The 20,276-nt window shown below is 39.2% G+C and overlaps 2 protein-coding genes across 2 annotated transcripts in view; both read left to right on the top strand.

Moving 5' to 3' along the window:
- LOC117695408 (putative serine protease 29) overlaps positions 1-18,578 on the top strand; it is a 43,639-nt gene extending 25,061 nt beyond the window's left edge. Inside the window, exon 6 of the mRNA XM_076918579.1 lies at positions 18,380-18,578. Within this exon, the coding sequence (XP_076774694.1) occupies positions 18,380-18,550 (171 nt within the window). The 3' untranslated portion in view covers positions 18,551-18,578. The remainder of the gene's footprint in view (positions 1-18,379) is intronic.
- Nap1l2 (nucleosome assembly protein 1 like 2) lies at positions 14,999-17,592 on the top strand. The gene has a single exon (XM_034486282.2). It carries the CDS (start codon positions 15,360-15,362, stop codon positions 16,740-16,742), a length of 1,383 nt encoding a protein of 460 aa, XP_034342173.1. The 5' UTR covers positions 14,999-15,359; the 3' UTR covers positions 16,743-17,592.
- Positions 18,579-20,276: the final 1,698 nt, after the last annotated feature.

Genomic DNA, 20,276 nt, shown 5'->3' with positions numbered 1-20,276 from the left:
AATAATCAAAACACTAAGTGCACAAAACAAAGAAAGAATATTAAATGCAGTAAGGGAGAAAGGCCAAGTTACATAGTTATAAAGTTATAAAGTTATAAAGGTAGTTACAAGTTATAAAGGCAGACCTATCAGAATTACACCAGACTTATCACCAGATACTATAAAAACTAGAAGATGCTAGACAGATGTCATACAGACCCTAAGAGAACACAAAGGCCAGCCCAGGCTACTATACCCAGCAAAACTCTCAATTACCATAGATGGAGAAATCAAGATATTCCATGACAAAACCAAATTTACACAATATCTTTCCACAAACCCAGCATTACAAAGGATAATAGCAGGAAAGCTCCAATACAAGGAGGGAAATTATACCCTGGAAAGAGCAAGAAAGTAACCCTCTTCCAACAAATCCAAAAGAAGTTAGCCACACAAAGATAATTCCACCTCTAATAACAAAAATAACAGGAAGCAACCATCACTGTTCCTTAATATCTCTTAACATCAATGGACTCAGTTCCCCAATTAAAAGACATAGGCTAATGGACTGGATCGATCCATTCTAAAATCTCCAGCCTGAGAACACAAGGGGGGGGGGGGACTCATGGCTCTACCTGTATAGGTAGTTAAGGGTGGCCTTGTCAGGCATCAGTGGAAGTGGACAGCCTTGGTACCTGAAAGTTTGGATTCCCTAGTGTTGGGGAATTGCAAGAGCAGGGAGGCGGAAATGTGAGGATGTTGGGAGCACACTTTCATAGTAATTGAAGGGGGGAATGGGGTAAGGGTTTAGGCATCAGTGGAAGTGGAGGGCCTAGGTGCCTGAAAGTTTGGATTCCCTGATGTTGGGAAATTTGAGAGCAGAAAGGCAAAAATGGGAGGATGATGGGAGCACACCCTCCAAGAAACTCCCAGAATTATATGGATTAGACATGACAGAGGCAGGCCCCGAGAAGACTAGACTCCAGAATTCAAACAAAAAATTATCTTGATACTAAAATTTGTTTTGAGAATTGTATATTGCAGAATACACAGCCTTGGTGGTATCTACTCATCAAGCAAGTTGAGCAGACCTGCTCGAACCTCTGATGTCCTGGAATTCCAGCTGGATGCAGTGAACACACAATGTCACAGGCTTATCAATTTACTCTTTCCCCAACCCTCTTCTAATATCTCAACACCCATAATCAGCTTGAAGAAGTTAATGAAGAGTCAGCACCCCTATTCCCTGGGCTTGGGGACTAAGGTGGTTAATATTGGGCTGTCTTTCTAGGGAAAAGTAGTGGTTTTGGTGGAACAGGGAGGATTAGCTAGGATTTATTGCATAGCCATAAACTACCGGTAGAAATATGTATAATTGTTATTAAGATGAAGTTATAATTTCTTAAATGGTACAAAATTTACTTTGATCTCAAATTTAAGGTTGTCATTGGTACGAGCTTCTTATTAATATAAAAGTGAGATTAATATTGTTACTCTCATAGGCATTGTGCCTATATAACACATTTAGGAATACAAGGCTTAGACCTAGTCTTTCTTTAACTTTTCTAACTGATTTGAGACGGTTAGCCTGTGAGTTAAGGGACTATAGCAAATTCATGGCTCTGAGTTTATTTTTAGGATGTTTTCTATATTTTATTTAGAAATAGCTGAGAGGAGTGAACAGACAACAGTCCAGATTGCCTTACATAGTTGGTTTTCAAAATGTCAGAAGTCCACAGAATTGATGTTACAAACATTTCTCTATTAATGTTCATTTTGATTAGAGACCTGTTTTCTCCTGACAGCTTCCTGTCTTGGATTCTATGAAGAAATTGAGCATCTTTGGAGTTACTCCAGTTGTGGTGAGACAGCCACTAGACAAGAATTGCCTCTTTCCTTCTACAGACAAATCACTGTCCAGAAAAGGACACACTTGCAGAATAGTCGACTGATTATATCTGCCAAGACAGAGTAATCAGCCCTTAATAATTCTGCATCACTAGGTCTGTCAGATGATCCTGGGCCAGAAGGCTGAAGATTGGATGCTCCAATGTATGCTTTGTGCTTCCCATAATTTCAGTTAACTCAGTCATTCTGGATTTCTGATGGGGTGAAGATTTATAGTCTCATAACCAATCCTGGCTATTTACTTTGAGAGAAAAGATTTGAGAGGATGGTTTTCAGCTGACATTCATTCTAAAGCCAAGGGGGAAAAAAGCCAGGTTCAGAACTAAGTCTTTTATTTAGGAGAAATGACAGAGGTTCTGCTTAGTCAACCCACCTTAGTTCCTCCTACATATTACCCTTCCTGTTAAAATAAAACTTTTCTCTCAAAATACAGTTAGAGCATAACTATACTATTTATGTCAGTAAGGTGCAAGATAGACACTTGTGAGCTGCCGTGTGGTTGCTGGGAATTGAACCTAGGTCCTTTGGAAAAGCAGCCAGTACTCTTAACTGCTGAGACATCTCTCCGCTCATTAACATTTTTTAATTGTGGCAAAAATACATTATCACGCCAGGCGGTGGTGGCGCACGTCTTTAATCCCAGCACTTGGGAGGCAGAGGCAGGCGGATTTCTGAGTTTGAGGCCAGCCTGGTCTACCGAGTGAGTTCCAGGACAGCCAAGGCTATACAGAGAAACCCTGTCTCAAAAAACCAAAAAAAAAAAAAAAAAAAAAAAACCAAAAAAAAAAAAAAAACCACACACACACATTATCACTCATTGCTATTTATAGGTCTTCACAGTTTTCCTTAACAGATCTCTGCAAGTTTTCATCTTGCAGTACTGAAACTTTACATTCACAGACAACAACTCCCCTGTCTCCCATCCAATCTCTAGTAATGACCATTCTATTTTCTGTTTCTATGAGTTTGATTACTTACTTTACATGAGTTAAATCATATACTATTAGTTTTCTTGAGACTAGTTTGTTTCACTTTGTATAAAATGTTCAAATTTCATTCATTCATTTTGGAAGCTGAATTCTATTTCATCGACTGTTTAATACTACATTTTCTTATTCCATTATCAATTTTTAGCTTATTTCCAAAAGCTCAGAACTGTGAATGGTGCTATAAAGAACATGGGTATGCACAAGATCTCTTCAAAATTCTGCTTTTGATTCATTTGAGCATATATGTATCTTAGGGGTTAGTCTGGTGTTGCTATGTATTCAAATGTTAAATACTGTCATCCAAATCTGGTTGTCTCTAACAAGCAGATCTTCACATATACCAAATGATTTCATGCAAGTTTTTCTTGTCCTATTCTCAAACTGGTTAAATAAATGTGGCTACAGCCAATTATCTGGGAGAATAGAGGCAGGCAGGGCTTCAGTTACCTGGCTTGAGGTCATACCTAGAAACTGTGAATAGAAAGAGTATGAAGAAGGAGAGAAGAGGAAGGAGAAGGAGAAAGAAGATGGAGAGGACAGAAGGCCTTCGTTAGATGTGATGGACAATGAGCACATGGCCTACTGAAATGCCCCCTGAGGAAAGAGTAATAGAGCAGAGATAACCCCAGGGTGACTCAAACAGCAAACACTTGGGGACTGTCGTGGGGAATTAACAGTCTAGCATATTGTATAGAGTTCTCTAGAGTCACAGAACTTATGGAATGTCTCTATATATTAACAGAACTTATTGGTCTACAGTCCAACTCACCCAACAATGGGAAGTCCAAAACTGTAGTAGTCTCATGAGGTTAGATGTTTCAGTTGGCCTTCTATATAAGCTAGAATCCTGTTTTTTGTTTTGTTTTATTTTTGTTTTTCGAGACAGGGTTTCTCTGTATAGCCCTGGCTGTCCTGAAACTCACTCTGTAGACCAGGCTGGCCTTGAACTCAGAAATCTTCCTGCCTCTGCCTCTCAAGTGCTGGGATTAAAGGCGTGCGCCACCACTGCCCAGCAGAAGCTGGAATCCTGAAGAAGTAGAACAGATGCGACAGCAAGTGCTGTTTTTCCTCAAGCTGCATGGGGTTCAGGACTAGGGCAAAAATGCATGCTGATTTGGCACACATGATTCTGGGGATCATAACATAAGCTAAGACATGGCTGTGCTTCCCCAAACGAACCAAACAACATGTCAAGTGGAAGATTTGAACTCAAGTCTGGGATCTTCCCAAATGCTGCTCCTTGGAGATGCAGTTTAATTTCACAGATGCTAAAAGCCCCAGCTGCACAACGGTGAAACAGGCAAAGTCCTGCTGCTCAGAGAGCAGAAAGCAAGGCTGCATGCCTCTTGCAATCAAAAATATTTAGAGAACAACATCAATTAAGATTTCAGTGCTACCTTAAACAATTGGTTTCCTTCAGTGGGGGCTTCAGGGGAATACTGGGACTGCTTGGCCTAGCACATGACACATACATGATGCCTTGAGAATGTGCTTATACAGTAAATAGAAGAGGATTTAAATAAAGTTAAACATAGAAAGGGATATTAATTCAATTTATATAAAGAGAAAGGGGATATAAGTATATTAATCCACAGAAGGGAGAAATAAGTGGACATTGATGAATGAGTAAATCTAGGCTTTTGGTCTGAATGCTTAGAAGACAAAAGTAAGTACAATGATGTTTCTTGTGAGTCTGAGGCAAGCCTAATCTACAAACAAATCCAGGTCAGCTCTGGTTATACAGAGAAAGCCTTTCTTAATAAATAATAATATGTTTTTAAAAAATTTTCTGAATTTGCTGTTTTAACTTATCAAAATGATGGTGGTTATAATTTCCATGTTTATAATGGTATCTTAGGGTTTTACTGCTGTGAACAGACACAATGACCAAAGTAAGCCTTATAAAGGACAACATTTAATTGGGGCTTGCTTACAGGTTGAGAGGTTCAGTCCATTATCATCAAGGTGGGAACATGGCACCATCCAGGCAGACATGGTACAGGAGGAGCTGAGAGTTCTACATCTTCATCTCAAGGCTGCTAGCAGAATACTGACTTCCAGGCAGCTAGGATGAGGGTATTAAAGCCCATGTCCACAGTGGCACACCTACTCCAACAGGGCCACATTCTCTAACAGTGCCACCATCTGGGGTCAGCATATACAAACAATCACATTCCACTCCCTGGCCCCTATAAGACTTCTTCAAATATGAGTCTATGGGGGCCATAACTAAACATATCTTTGTCCTGTTCAGCAGGACATTAAACAGGGGTCCAGGGAGGTCACCTGAAAGAGAGCAGGAGTGGGGGTGGGGGTGGGGTAGCAGGGAAAGACGCAAAGAAGGGCGACCTGTCTATAGGCTGATCAGATCGCTATTTTTAATTTTTCACACACGGGTTATATACACAAAAAGGCAGGATGTGGGGAAGGGGATGACACAGGAGAGTAGGTGTTCAGGGGGAGTACAGATATCTTCCAGAACAGTGTGTCAGCTGGGTGAAGGTTCAGGGGACAGGCCACTATGACTCCACCTATGATTCACTTGTCCTAATCTAAGTTGGTACTGTCTACCCAAGGTCACCTATCTACAAGGTCTATGACTAGAGCCTGGCAACTATCTGTTTGTTTACAATAGCTTCTGTTTCAGTGTCTTTCCACAGAGACCCAAGACTTTGTGCTAGCAGGCTGACTTAGGCCTATGGCTGATTTTAGGCCTTTAGTGTATAGACAGAGATGCTCCTGACATATCTTACTCAGGACCAATCAGTTTAAAGGTTAGCTGATAATACTTTGCTTAGGAAGCCAACTGCTTCCCTCCTTACCCTTTAAACTTTTAAACTTGTTTTTTTTTTCCTGTAAAAAGTCTACTCTGACCCCCAGAGCTCCCAGGGACTAAACTACCAACCAAAGAATACACATGGAGGGACCCATGGCTCCAGATACAAATATATCAGAGGATGACCTTATCTGACATTAATGGGAGGGGAGGGAGTCTTGATGCCCAGTGTATGGGGATGCTAGAGTGGTGAGGTGGGAGTGGGTGAATGGGTGGAGGAGCACCCTCATAGAGGTGGGGGGAGGGGATATGAGATGGGGGGTTTTCAGAGAAGAAACCAGGAAAGGGGACAACATTTGAAATGTAAACAAATAAAATAACCAATAAAAAAAATCTTCAAAAAAGAATCTACTCTGAGGGCAGACTAGTACTGCAATTAGGTTCCCAAGTCCTTTCTGCAGTCCTGAATGTCCAGTATTATGATGTGCATTCAATAAACTATTCTTACTTAACTGATATCAATGTTTATTTAGTTTAAGTAGCAATTCCTAAACTCCAACACAAATAATATATTTATTCCTTAAATTTCTGATGGGGTTGAAGACCAGATAGTTATAGTCTCAGAATTAAACTTAAGTTCGTTAGGATTTAGGGGCAACATTTTGGATGAAAATAAATAAATAAAATAAGATGTTCTAGGTCTACAAAGATGTTTTTAGAATTTTAATACTGGTTAAGATAATAAATGATTAAGATACAAAACTCTAAACTCATTAAGATAGGATAGATGGTAAAATACCTTGTCTAAGTTGCCAAATACAAACAGACTATACTTTTTTTCACTGTCATAAGCACTTTTTTATTGGTTATTTTATTTATTTACATTTCAAATGTTATTTCCCTTTCTAGTTATTCCTCCTTAAGCTCCCTATCCCTCCCCATGCCCCCTGCACCACTCACTTCTGCCTCAGCACCCTAGCATTCCCCTACGCTGGGTCATTAAGCCTCCACAGACCAAAGGCCTCCCTCCCAGTGATGCCAGATAAAGCCATCCTCTGCTACGTATTCAGCTGGAGCCATCAGTTCCTCCATGCGTACTCTTTGGTTTGTGGCTTACAGACTGCACTTTTAAAATGTAACTCATACCTAAAAATTTCCACAATTATTTCATAATTGTTTCTACCATATGTTGTTTATTATTATAAGAGAAAGAGCTTTTTTGTCATGTAATATATTTTATTATTTCATTTGATATTATTTTTAATTATCTTTAATCTTTTTTTACATTCCAGTCTATCCCTCTCCCAGTCTACCCTCAGACAGTTCCTCATCCCATTCCCCCTACCCCCACCCCCCATCTCCAAGAGGATATCCCCCCTCACCCCACCCTGCCAGGCCTCCCCACTCCCTGGGGTTTCAAGTCTCTTGAGGGTTAGGTATATCTTCTCTGACTGAACCCAGACCATGAAGTCCTCTGCTGTATATGTGTTGGGGGCTTCATATCAGCTGGTGTATGCTGCCTGGTTGGTCGCTCAGTGTCTGAGAGCTCTCAGGGGTCCAAGTTAGTTGAGAATGGTGGTTTTCATATGGGGTTGCCCTCCTCTTCAGCTTCTTCCAGCTTTTCCCTAATTCAACCACAGGGACCTCTGGCTTCTGTCCATTGGTTGGATGTAAGTATCTGCATCTGTCTCAATCAGCTGCCTATTTGGTCTCTCTCTCAGAGGGCAGCCATATTAGATTCCTGTCTATAAGCACACCATAGCATCAGTAATGGTGTCAGGCCTTGGAGCCTCCCCTTGAGCTGGATCCCAATTTGGGCCTGTTACTGGACCTCCTTTCCCTCAGTCTCTTCTCTATTTTTGTCCCTGCAGTTTTTTTTTTTTTTTTTTTTTTTTTTAAGACAAGAACAATTCTGGATCATAGTTTTGATTGTGGGATGGCAACTCCATCCCTCCATTTGATGCTCTGTCTTTGTATTGGAGGTAAACTCTGCAAGTTCCCTCTCCCCACTGTAGGACATTTCATCTAAGGTCCCTCCCTTTGAATCCTCAGAGTCTCTCAACTCCCAGGTTTCTAGCACATTCTAGAGAGTTCTCCCCACCTCCCCACATACCACCTTCTAGGTTGCCTGTTTCCATTTATTCTGCTGGCCCTCAGGGCTTCACTCCTGTCCTCGAACTCCAATACCTGACCATGTTCCCCTCTTCCCCTCCCTGTCTCCTCTCCCACCCAGGACCCTCTCTCTTTCTGCCCTCTGTGATTGCTTTCTTCTCTCTCCTAAGTGGTATTGAAACATCCTCACTTGGGTCTTTCAGCTTAACATTCTTGAGTTCTGCGGATTGTGTCCTCCATATTTTTCTGTACTTTTCTGGCTAATATCCACTTATTAGTGAGTACATACCATGTGTGTCCTTTTAGGTCTGAGTTACCTGACTCAGGATGCTGTTTTCTAGTTTTATCCATTTGCCTGCAAAACTCAGGATGTCCTCATTTTAATAGGTGAATAGTACTCCATTGTGTAAATGTACTACATTTTCTGTATCCATTCCTCTGTTGAAGGACATCTGGGTTGTTTCCAGCTTCTGGCTATTATAAATGAGGCTGCTATGAGCATAGTGGAACATGTGTCCTTTTTATATGTCAGGGCATCTTTTGGGTATATGCTCAGGAGTGGTATAGATGGGTCTTTAGGTAGAACTATTTCCAATTTTCTGAGGAACCTCCAGATTAATTTCCAGAGTGGCTGTACCAGTTTGCAATCCTACCAACAATGAAGGAGTGTTTGTTCCTCTAGAAAGAATTGTTGTAATCAGAGAAAAAAGGGGAGTACTGGTTGCTTCCAGAGACTGCACAGACATAGACCCAGGTGATGCTATGTGACCTTTCCCCCCAAGTTATCCCGGATTGGTGAATAAAGATGCTGACAGTCAATAGCTGAGAAGAGACATAGGTGGATTTAGGGTTCCCAGGCTTGGGGTCAAAGGAGAACCAGGAGAAGAAATAGAAGAAAGTGACTAGAGAATAAGCTACATGGGGTAAGAATCTTAAAATATGTGGATTGGCTAATTGGAGTTAAGAGTAGTCCAGACAAAACATGGTAAATTATATAATGGCTGGGAAATAGATTTAATAGCATAGAGGATAGACATCTGTCCAGCTCTTGTGCCAATTAAGGCATATTATGAATATAAAGTTTGTGTTTGTCTTTTATCTGGGAACTAAATGTTCAAAGGTAGTGTAGAAACCCTGCATTGGAATTAAATTTTTCTACAATATACATGCAAGCAGGAGAATAGAGAAGCTTTCTTTTTCCAATGTCCTTATGTAGGTCTCCAGCAGAAGGTGTGACCTAGGTTAAAGGTGTGGACCACCAGTTCTGGATTTGGAATTTGCTCTGACCCAGGCTGGCCTTGAACTCAGAGATCTGTTTGCTTCTGTCTCCTAGGATTAAAGGCACGTATTGCCTTGCTTGGGCCTAAGCTTTTCATGGCCACTATGATTCAAAATCCAGATTAAATTTGTGTGTCATTCTATGTGAAGATCCAGGTCTAAAGCTTGTGTCTTCAAGCCTCAAGATCTGGGTCAGATGTAGTCAAGCTGACAACCAGGAATAGCCATCACACAGATAGAAAAATAGATTAGGGGTAATTTGCCCAATAATTGTACTAAAGATGATTTTAAAACTCCATAAGACTGCCTTAATTATCAGGGGGCTGGATGGGTCAATATTAATAACTAATGGAGTTATTAACATTTAAAAATACCATTTACATATATACTAGTGAGAATGATGATTCACTGGGTTTGAATTTTTAAGAGACTTTTATAATTTTTTCATAGTAGTATACCATTTTACATTGCCACCAACAGTATCTAAAGGTTGCAATTTCTGAACATCCATGTCAACAGTTTTTACAAGTTTCATCTGAATATATATATTTGTTAGATAAACATCCAATAGAAGGCCATCTAACTATACAGAGTTTTGTAAGACCACAAATCACAATTTTTGAACAGTCTACAGCATGAAATGATTGTTTTGTACATATAATGTACAAACATGATGGTGATTCATATGGGAGTCATTCTAGGCTATATGTGTTTATGTGTGTGTGTGTGTGTGTGTGTGTGTGTGTGTGTGTGTGTGAATTCCCTGTGACCATGCAACAAAAATTACACAAAGTATGAATTTGTCTATGATTTTCTTCTGAAATCCATTGCACCCATAAAATACACAGATGACAGGTTAGTATACTGAAGCCAAATAATAACAAAACAGAATAAAATGTTTTTTACATGAGTGTGATGTTAGATCTACAAATTCTAACAAACAGTATCTTGTTTTTCCATATAAGATACATTATTTTATACCTGCAGCACAGAATCACCACAGGATGCAAGAGCTTCTGAGATGGTTGCTAAAAGGGCCTGTCAGTCCACCTTAGAGAGAGCTGCTTCTGCCTCCCTGTGAATTGTGGAAAATTGAAGGCTGGGTTGCCCTTTGGGTTAATAAGATTGCCGACTTTGGTCATAGGGTTCTCAAGGTCCTTTTCTTGTATGTGTTGGGCATGCCCTATCCTATGATGGCCACAAATGTCCATTATGAGAATTCCAATATGGGGGCAAAATAAAGAGCCACAGAAAAATAGTTAAAAAAGCAATGACTGAAATGTTCCTCAGCAGTTTACACACAGTGATCCAGGCTTCAGTTGTTTCTCCTGGTCAAATGTGTTTACCCTTCATATCACACAGCATGTGCATTTGGTGAGCTGACAACAAGTTCATAGGTGAAGAATGTATGCTTTAGTCAGCCTGACTGCTTGAAGGAAAAAGCTTTCTTGTAAAAGATTTGAACTTGTAGTATGAAATGTTAAAAAAAAAAAAAAGCATCAGAGCATATGGAAAACATGCTTTATTGCATGTACAATTGCATACAAGCTTCCAAGTCCTTTGTTGTTTGTATATATGATTTCAGGGATGACTACTTTGTCATACTGGGTTCACATCTGGGAGAGACTAGTTCTCTTTCTCAGTAGTCATTAGTTGCCTGTTCTTTGTCTAAGGGTAGAACTCTGTGAGATTTTCCCCCCTTTGAGGTAGTATATCTATTAATGTTGTTATTGTTAAGTTCTTGTTTATGCAGCCATTTCTAAGAGAGAGTCTCAAAGCACACTTCTTGGTTCTCTATTTCTTACAGTCTTTCTTCCCCTTCTTCTGAGATGTTCTCTGTTAGCTTGTTGTGTTGAAGATGTATCTGTTGGATCTGGTCTCCCCATGATCCATTGATCTCAGTATGGTTTGTGGTTGTGGTTTTCTTTAATGGTTTCCATTTTCAAAGCCAACGTGAGGAGGAGAGTGCTTATTACATCTTGCAAGTTTAGAGTCGATCATCAAGAAAGCCAGGGCAGGATCTCAAGCAGAAACCCAGAAGTAGGATCTTTTATTCTTGGCCTGCTTTCTATAAGCAATACTGTGCTGGGTACACAGGGGCTGTTAGGCACAGAGCAGATTGCACAGGAAGGGAGTTTGATGTTACTAAGTTATTTGCTGCTTGGTTCTCATTTAAGTGGATGAATAAAGTCCAACTTCCAGGACTGGTTTTGAAGACAGAATGAAATAGTGCATAAACAGAGATGGGCATGAAGTAAAACAGGGGCCGAGGCCCCCTTGCATGAACCTGTATCCCTATTCTGCCCAAGGCTCACTCCATAGAAACATATTCCTTTTTTGTAATATGCATTTTGAGGATTCTGCTATTCTTATTTCCCTGGCTTTTTGGGTCTTATCGCAGCCATTTATGTACTTTTAGCACGCTAGCTTCTGTTGCCCCTAATACTCTTACTATAATGAGTAAGTTCTTCATTCTTCAATACCAACAATGCTCTCTTTTGTAAGTATTTCAAGGCTGCTTGTTTGTGAAATAAAACCTTACACATGTCCAAAGTGCACAGAGATATGGAGCAGGGAGATTAGAAGTTTGTATGAAGGGTTTATTAAAAAAAAAAATACCCATTTACCAAGCCAATCAATACCCCAAAGGGAAAGAAAACAGGATCAAAAAAAAAAAAAAAAAAAAAAGATTGGTCTCTCATTCACATGCAATGTTGTTTACAGTAGAGTTGGAGCAACCTAAATCCCTTTCAACAGACAAATGTGAGCCCTAGATATGCACATACAACGGAATGGTTTTTTAAAATTAATTAACTTATCATATGCATACAAGCACAGTATAGTCATCAGATCCACCAGAAGAAGGCATTGAACCCCATTACAGATGGTTGTGAGCCACTATGTGGTTGCTGGGAACTGAACTCAGGACCTCTGGAAGAGCAGCCAGTGCTTTTAACCACTGAGCCATCTCTCTAGCCCACAATGGAATGTTTTTAAGCTTTGAAATAGAAGAAAACACTACTAATAGTCACAGGATAAATGAACCTTCAGGACATTGTGCTTTAGAGAAATTAAAAATAGACTGGGAGAATTTACTTTTGTTCATGTTAAACTTGATATTGTTAAAATGCTGATTCTCTATAAATTGATCTATTAATACAATCTATTAATACTATATATATATATATATATATATATATAGTGAGTTAGATATGTTGATGCATGTTTATAATCTCAGCACTCAGTGAGTAGAGGCAAAAATGCTGCAAATTTGAGGTTATCCTGGTCTCTATATATAGTTCAAGGCCAGCCTGGGACATATAGTGTAACCGGATCTCAGAAACCAAGGAAGTATATAAACTATGTATAGAATTGCAAAAGTATTAAAATAGCCAAAGTTATTTTGAAAAAGAAATGATGATGGACTTGTAATTTACAGTAAAAGTTAATTCAAGATGTGATAATCAAGACAGCATGGCAATATGGTAATGGCACAGACAGAATGATAAAACAGAAAATCTAGAATTCCTTACATCTATGGGTCTATGATTTTGAAGATTTCAAGGCAAGTCAAGGGCAAAAGAAACGAATGCAAGATTTTTGTAGCTAAGCCAAGGCTCCTAAAACAACATACACAAATTAGCTCAAAGAGAGATACATAGATCTACATTGAAGACCTAAAAGTATAAATATTTAAGAACAACAAAGGAGGAAGTCTTTGATACTTTAGATTACGTGGATTTCTTATGACAGTAAACAGTAAATAATAAAATTGAGCTGGGAAGATGCTACAGGCTGGCAATAAAGTGCTTGTTGCTCAAACAGGAGGACCTATGTTCTGATCTCCAGCCATCTACATGAAAATCAGCTGCTGCAGTCCCGGGGAAAAAGAGATAGCAGGATCCTTGGAGCTTGCTGGCCAGCCAGTCTAGCTCAATCAGTGAGCACTAGATTCAATGAGAGACCTTTTCTCAAAAACTAAGTAGAGAGTAATTGAGAAAGACATCTGATGTCTATCTCTGATCTCCACATATATATGCATGCATTTATACCTGGATATATACTCATGTATGCACAAAAATGATAAAATAAATCTTATCAAAATTAAAAGTATTTCAAAAACACTATTTTATTGGACACTAAAAGATATGCAACATACTGATAGAAATCAACATTTTTTTCTCTATCGATCCATCAGTGAACACTTGGCCTATTTCCAAGTTTGAAAAAGTTTTTACATATATCTTTACCTGTATGTATGTAACACATATGTGTCTGGTGTATGCAGAGGTCAGAGAGAAAGTCTGATGACCTGGAACTGTAGTTACAGGCAGTTGTGATCCACCATGTGGATGTTAAGAACCAAACCTGATGCCCCTAGAAGAACTGCAAGTGCTCTTACCTGCTAAGCCATCTCTCCAACTCTGTTTCCAACTTTTTGCTAATGTACATGTGCTGCTCTGGACATGGGTATGCAAACATCTGAGACTGCTTTCAAGTTTTTCAATAAATATACAGAAGCAGACTTGCTTGATCACATGATAATCATGTTTAATGTTTTGAGGTATTGCCATACTGATTTCCACTGTCCTTACTCTTGCCACAGCTTGCTATTTTATGTATTTTAGGCTATCCCAATAAGTATGAAATTGTATCCAGTTATGATTTTGTCTTATACTTGCATAATTAATGATATTGGTCATATTTAAAAAACAAGTTTTGAAAATTTTGTTTATTATTGGATGGGTATCATCAAGGTGAGTTCTAAGGAACATGTATGGAGGCCAGGGTGCAACTGTATAGAGTAAGTTTTCTCCTTTAACATTTGCCTGGGTTTAGGAATCAGTTTGCCAGGTTTATGCAACAAGCACCTTCACCCACTGAGATATCTTACTGCCCCCTACCTAGAGGAAATTTTAATTTACTACATAGTCTTCTAATTGTATGAATATGCTATCATCTGCTTAACCATCTCTTTAGTGCTGATATTTGTATTATTTCCAATAAATTTCGAAATGTGAAACAAATTGTGTGGTTTTAAGAACCAAAATAGTACTTTACATTTGGCTTTTCTTTGTAAAATTCCTAATGGCTTTTGTTTTGTTTGTTTTGTTTTTTTTAAGACAAAGTCTCATGTAGTTCATGCTAACTTAGAACTATTATATGTGGAGGCTACCCCTGAACTAATGATTTTCCATCCCAGTGCTGTGATAACAGGCTAAAACTACACCACAAAAGGGAAAGTGGAAAGAGAGTTTAGGACTGGGGTATTATCCTATATGCTCACTAGTCACATAGCTGGCTCTTTTGTAACAGGCTTACACACACACACACACACACACACACACACACACACACACACACACACACACTTTACTCATCTGTCATCTCTCCCTCATCAGGAAATATGAGAATTTTCCAATTTAAAATCATACAGGTTGCGAAAAATGCAGAAACTAGGATACAGAATATTTAAACCACTGTCAGTTACATCATCCAAAGGCCATCTATGCTTATTTTGGGCAATTTTAAACCTCAAAGAATCTCTTTGTGGGCTCCTCCCCTACCCTCTTCTCTTCCCCAGAGCCTGAGGTTATAACCAGAAGGATAGACTAAAGACGATTGGGTGCATTGCCTATTTTTATTCCTTGTCACTGTTTCCATATAGCTCTTTTGAAATTATGAACGTATTGTATCATTTGAAAACGCAATAAATGATACTGCATTTCTGCAAAATTCCACAGGGTATAGGGTGGAAGATGAGCCATAGGTGGACGAATCGGCCATATTAGAGAACCTGGTAAGGCAAGTGGTGTTGAAAATTTGATTCATCTACTAATTTACTGGCTCAGGATTTGTCAATCACTACAGCCTGGCAAATGAGAATAGAGAAGAGTCCTGGGAGGGAAGGGGTGACGCAGCAAGCCGCATACACTTAAAAAAAAAAACCTGAGATACAATTGCGTAATCATACTGCGGCACCAGTTTCTCCACCCCCCGCCCCTGAGTGGCTGGAGCAGCTGCTTGTGGAGGTCTGCCCACTGCGGCTCTCTGCAGTCTCTAGCCTGTTCCTTCAGGGCCTAGAGGCGGCCTTGAGTCTCCGCCCAGACAGCCGGATTCAATTCTGCTATCCCAGCTTCAGCACCGCCTTTTATCCCCTCTTCCATCACTGCTGCAGTCCAGCCGCCGCTGCCTCTTGGTCCATCTCCGCCTGATCGTCGTGCATCTGCTATATTGGTGAGTCTTCCTGCGGAGGTCGGGTCTCCTGATCTGCCGGCTTAGCCACCATAATAAGTGCAGGCGATCTTTTGAAAACAATGGCCGAGTCAGCTGAACACAAGGAACTGTCTGAATCTAACCAAGAAGAGCTTGGTAGCCAGGTAATGGCGGAGGGGCCCGGGGGAAGTCAGGACCGCGGTGAAGGTGCCTCCATTGAGCCTGGAGATGGCGGGCAACATGGTGAAGAAACCATGGCTGCTGGAGTAGGGGAAGAGGGAAAAGGAGAAGAAGCTGCTGCAGGGTCTGGGGAAGATGCTGCGAAATGCGGAGGTACTGATGAGGACTCAGACCGTCCAAAAGGACTTATCGGTTATCTTTTAGATACCGATTTTGTTGAAAGTCTCCCAGTGAAAGTTAAATACCGAGTGTTAGCTCTTAAAAAGCTTCAAACAAGAGCTGCCCATTTGGAATCCAAATTCCTGAAGGAATTTCATGACATTGAAAGGAAATTTGCTGAAATGTATCAACCCTTACTAGAAAAAAGACGACAGATCATCAATGCAGTCTATGAGCCCACAGAAGAGGAATGTGAGTATAAATCGGACTGTGAGGACTATTTTGAGGAGGAAATGGATGAAGAGGAAGAGCCCAACGGCAACGAAGAGGGCATGGTGCATGAATACGTGGATGAAGATGATGGTTATGAGGACTGTTATTATGATTATGATGACGATGATGAAGAGGAGGAGGAGGAAGAAGATGACAGCACTGGGGCTACCGGAGGAGAAGAGGCAAACGAAGAGGATCCTAAGGGGATTCCGGATTTTTGGTTGACTGTTTTAAAAAATGTTGAAGCACTCACTCCTATGATTAAGAAGTATGATGAGCCGATTCTGAAGCTGCTGACAGATATTAAAGTGAAGCTTTCGGATCCTGGCGAGCCTCTCAGCTTCACCCTCGAATTTCACTTCAAGCCCAATGAATATTTTAAAAATGAGCTGCTGACAAAGACTTATGTGCTGAAGTCAAAGCTTGCATGCTACGATCCCCACCCTTATAGGGGAACTGCAATCGAGTATGCCACTGGCTGCGACATAGATTGGAACGAAGGGAAGAACGTCACTTTGAGAACCATCAAGAAGAAACAGAGACATCGCATCTGGGGAACTGTCCGAACTGTGACTGAAGATTTTCCCAAGGACTCTTTCTTCAATTTCTTCTCTCCTCATGGGATCAGCTTAAATGGAGGGGATGAAAATGATGATTTCTTACTTGGTCATAATTTGCGTACTTACATAATTCCGAGATCAGTGTTATTTTTCTCAGGAGATGCACTTGAATCTCAGCAGGAGGGTGTAGTTAGAGAAGTTAATGACGAAATTTATGACAAAATTATTTATGATGATTGGATGGCTGCAATTGAGGAGGTTAAAGCCTGTTGCAAAAATCTTGAGGCATTAGTAGAAGACATTGATCGTTAAAGCAGAGTAAATGCTTCTGAAATTAACTGCTCCACATGCAGTTACTGGTGACATAAGCAGTTAATATTGTCTTGTGTTCTGCATTTTTTCTTGTCATGCCAGTTTAAAAATTCAAATACTAATTAATCTGATCTTGCATTGTAGTGGTATGATGTTTTCAAGACATATAGACTGTGATAAATGATTAAATGCATTAATATAGTGTGTAGTATAATTCTTCTGAAGTCTTTGTGCCATGTATCTATTAATCTGTGGCTGTGAATATTACTAGAAGTGCTAAATGATATTATTTGTTTGCAAAGAAAATATTGGAAACCTACCTAAGGCTGCTTTGCTATTTTTCCCTTATCTTAGTGCTTTAGCCAATAGACTCAATTTTATTGTGCCTGCTTCATTTTGCAGTAAATATGCTATAGAATTAAAACTTGAATGCCCAAGAGGCCTGCATATGGTTGAGAATTTCAGACAAAATCATATTTATTAATGATAACAGCTAGTGCAAAGCTTCTGATTGTATGTGACTGTGATAAATAATAAAACTCAGTTTGAGAATTTCAGACAAAATCATATTTATTAATGATAACAGCTAGTGCAAAGCTTCTGATTGTATGTGACTGTGATAAATAATAAAACTCAGTTGTATTGAAATTACTGTTTATCATTGATGTATGAGTTACAGTATTTTCAAATGTTGCAAATATTGTCCTGTGTAATTGTGTAAACTGTGATTACAGTGTACATTTTTCTTTCATAATATACTGAATCATTCATTGAAATGGACGCTTCACCATTTCTGAAAATATGTTTCATATTCTGTTCATTCGCTGAAAAATAAAATGAATAAAAATTTCATGGTGTTATATATTCTAAAAAATGAAAATTTAAACCATAAAGGCAGTATGTTCATTGAAAGACACATATAAAAATATTAAAAATATACATTAATTAAAATCAAAAGACATATTCACCAAAGATGAACACCGTTAATATTTTGATTTATTTTCTACAAATTATTTTTCTACAGGTTATTTTTATGTGTTTCTACATGTATGCAAATTTACCAACACTGTCTAACATGCATATTCCAAAATTATTTATAATTGATCTAATTTTAATTTTCAGATTGAATTGCAGGGAAACAAAAATCCAGTAAATTCATTTCTACTTTATAATGTAAGTATTCTTTACAAATAACAGATTCCTATGTGCTCTTCTATATTTTAAATTTCTTATCTTTCTATAGTGTTATTTGTATATATCCGTTTATGACACTGGAGGGCAGCACTGACTAGAAATAGTAGAATAAGCTGCTCAGACTGTCCAGAGATAAATTTGCTTTTGTCCTTTGAGGACACTCAGATGTCCCCCCAAAAGACCTTTCCTTTTGACAAACTCTGTTGAGAATTACACCTATCCTCCTGGGATAAGAAACCTTCTTAGTCACTTTTGTATCACATAGAAGTTGTGAGTGGCAAGGAGATGCTAACTTTGTCTATTATTGTTTAACTATTGAATATGCCTCCTTTAAACTGTAGTCCAGAGAGGTAAGTTTCTAGCACTGCCTATTTTTCTTACTTCTGTCTGGTACAACTGGGGAAGAAAAAAAAAAAAGCTTTACCTTTCCTATTCCTTTCTAGGCAGGATTTTCAAAGCCAAGATCTTCTCCCAGATATGATAACAGATGTTCTGGTGCTTTTCTTTTGGATTGCAGTAAGTGGAAGTATATAGGGAAACAGACAACTTACTACCACACAGAACCAAGTGATTCTGCCAATGTGCATCCTGTAAATACAGATAATTGCAATTAAAAAGTCAGGAACATAAAAAATACTTTTAAAGCTGGGGGTGGGGGCATTCTCCTGTATTCCCAGCACTGGGAAGGTGGATATCTGAAGAAGGATCAGGAGTTCAAGGCCAGCTTCAGCTATATAAGGCATTTAATAATAGCTTGGGCTATGGTGAGACACTATTGTAAAAACAAAGAAACAAACATCAGGGACATGGGTGATTCTCCTGCTGTTTTGCAGAGCATGCCTAGTGCCTTGCAGCTTCCCATGGCTTTTCCTGTCGTCTCTGTGAGCTAGAATGGTTAATGTGCATTGTCTGGATTTACCCTGATAGCAGGCCAGGACCCCATTGCTATAACTTTCATGTTAGTGTCCTCTGTCAAAGGTATGTAAGGAATGCACTTAGGCTTTATCTAGGCTTTTTCAGAGAAAGATAATATATAGCACAAAGACTAGAATAGAGTCATAAGTGTTAGAACACAATGAAGACTTTGGTCTTTGTGTACTTTGGTGGAATATTTAAAGAAGTAGGAGGTTGCTGTAGATTGGATACTTGGCGAAAGTAGGAACCATTTATTAGTACTAGCTCAATAAAAATTAGCCATGGTGTATCTTGGAAAACCAAAGATAAACCAAAAGATAAAACTATAAGATAAAACCAAAAGATAAAGCTATACACTTAGTAAAACAGTTGAAGCCTGGCTGGCAAGATTGCTCAGCAGGAAAAGGAACTTACCACTGAGCCTGATGACCTAAGTTTGATCCTCAGAACCCCCATGGGCAGGGAGCACTCTTGCACATTGTGCTCTCACCTCCACAGATGCATGTGTGCATGCACACATAATGTAAAAAAAAAGATGCACACGTTTTAGCTTCTGTATGGGGGTATTTGATACTAAGAAGAGTGACATAGTACTCTTATTTTGCATATTCTTGGACAAATGAAGTGGCCTTGCTTTGTCTCATTTTATTACACTTACCAAGTAACCTTGTATAAGGTTATTATTCTACAAAATGAATTATATCCAACAAGAGACTAACATGGCTTACCTGTATGAACCAAGCTAGATTCTTGATACCAGGGATTGCTTTTCATTTCCCTTTTTCTTTCATCTTTTTCCCAGGGAAACAATTTGAGGCTCTCATTTCTCCCATAGCTTGATTTATCTTTAGTGCTAGATAGAGTCTTCCAGGCCTTGAGGTTAGGCTATCAATCTCAGGCCACCACATAGTCTTGTACTAGAGTTTAGGACTCAACTATGTTATAAATATGATTTGGAGGCTGAAGAGATGACTCATCAAGTAATAACACTTTTGCAGAGGACCCAGGTTCTGTTCCCAACCCCCATGTCAGGCAGTTCTCAGCTGCCTCCAGCTTCAGGGGATCTAACATCCTTCAGGGGATCTAACTTCCACGGGTACCTGCGCTCATACAGGTACATCCCCCACACAGACATATATTCTCACACATAATTGTTTTTGAAACTTGTGGCTGGAAAGATGACCCATTCGTTAAGAGCATTTCCTGTTCCTGAAAATAGGACCTGGGTTTAGTTCCCAGAAGCCATATCAGGTGACTCACAATCATCTGTAACTCCAGTTCCACAGCAATTTATCACCATCTTTTGGTCTCCCTGGGAACTATACATATAGCACAGAGACATACATGCATGCCAAACACCCACACATATAAAAAATAAAGAAATCTTTAAAACATTAAATATATATACATAATATATATATTTAT

The sequence above is a fragment of the Arvicanthis niloticus genome, chromosome X (assembly GCF_011762505.2).
Source record: "Arvicanthis niloticus isolate mArvNil1 chromosome X, mArvNil1.pat.X, whole genome shotgun sequence".
NCBI lineage: Eukaryota > Metazoa > Chordata > Mammalia > Rodentia > Muridae > Arvicanthis > Arvicanthis niloticus.
The sequence above is the reverse complement of the archived record's forward strand: the minus strand, read 5'-3'. Positions and strand labels throughout refer to the sequence as shown.

Coding starts and splice junctions, on each gene's coding strand:
- Nap1l2 (XM_034486282.2), top strand. CDS start 15,360: ATGGCCGAGTCAGCTGAACACAAGGAACTGTCTGAATCTAACCAAGAA.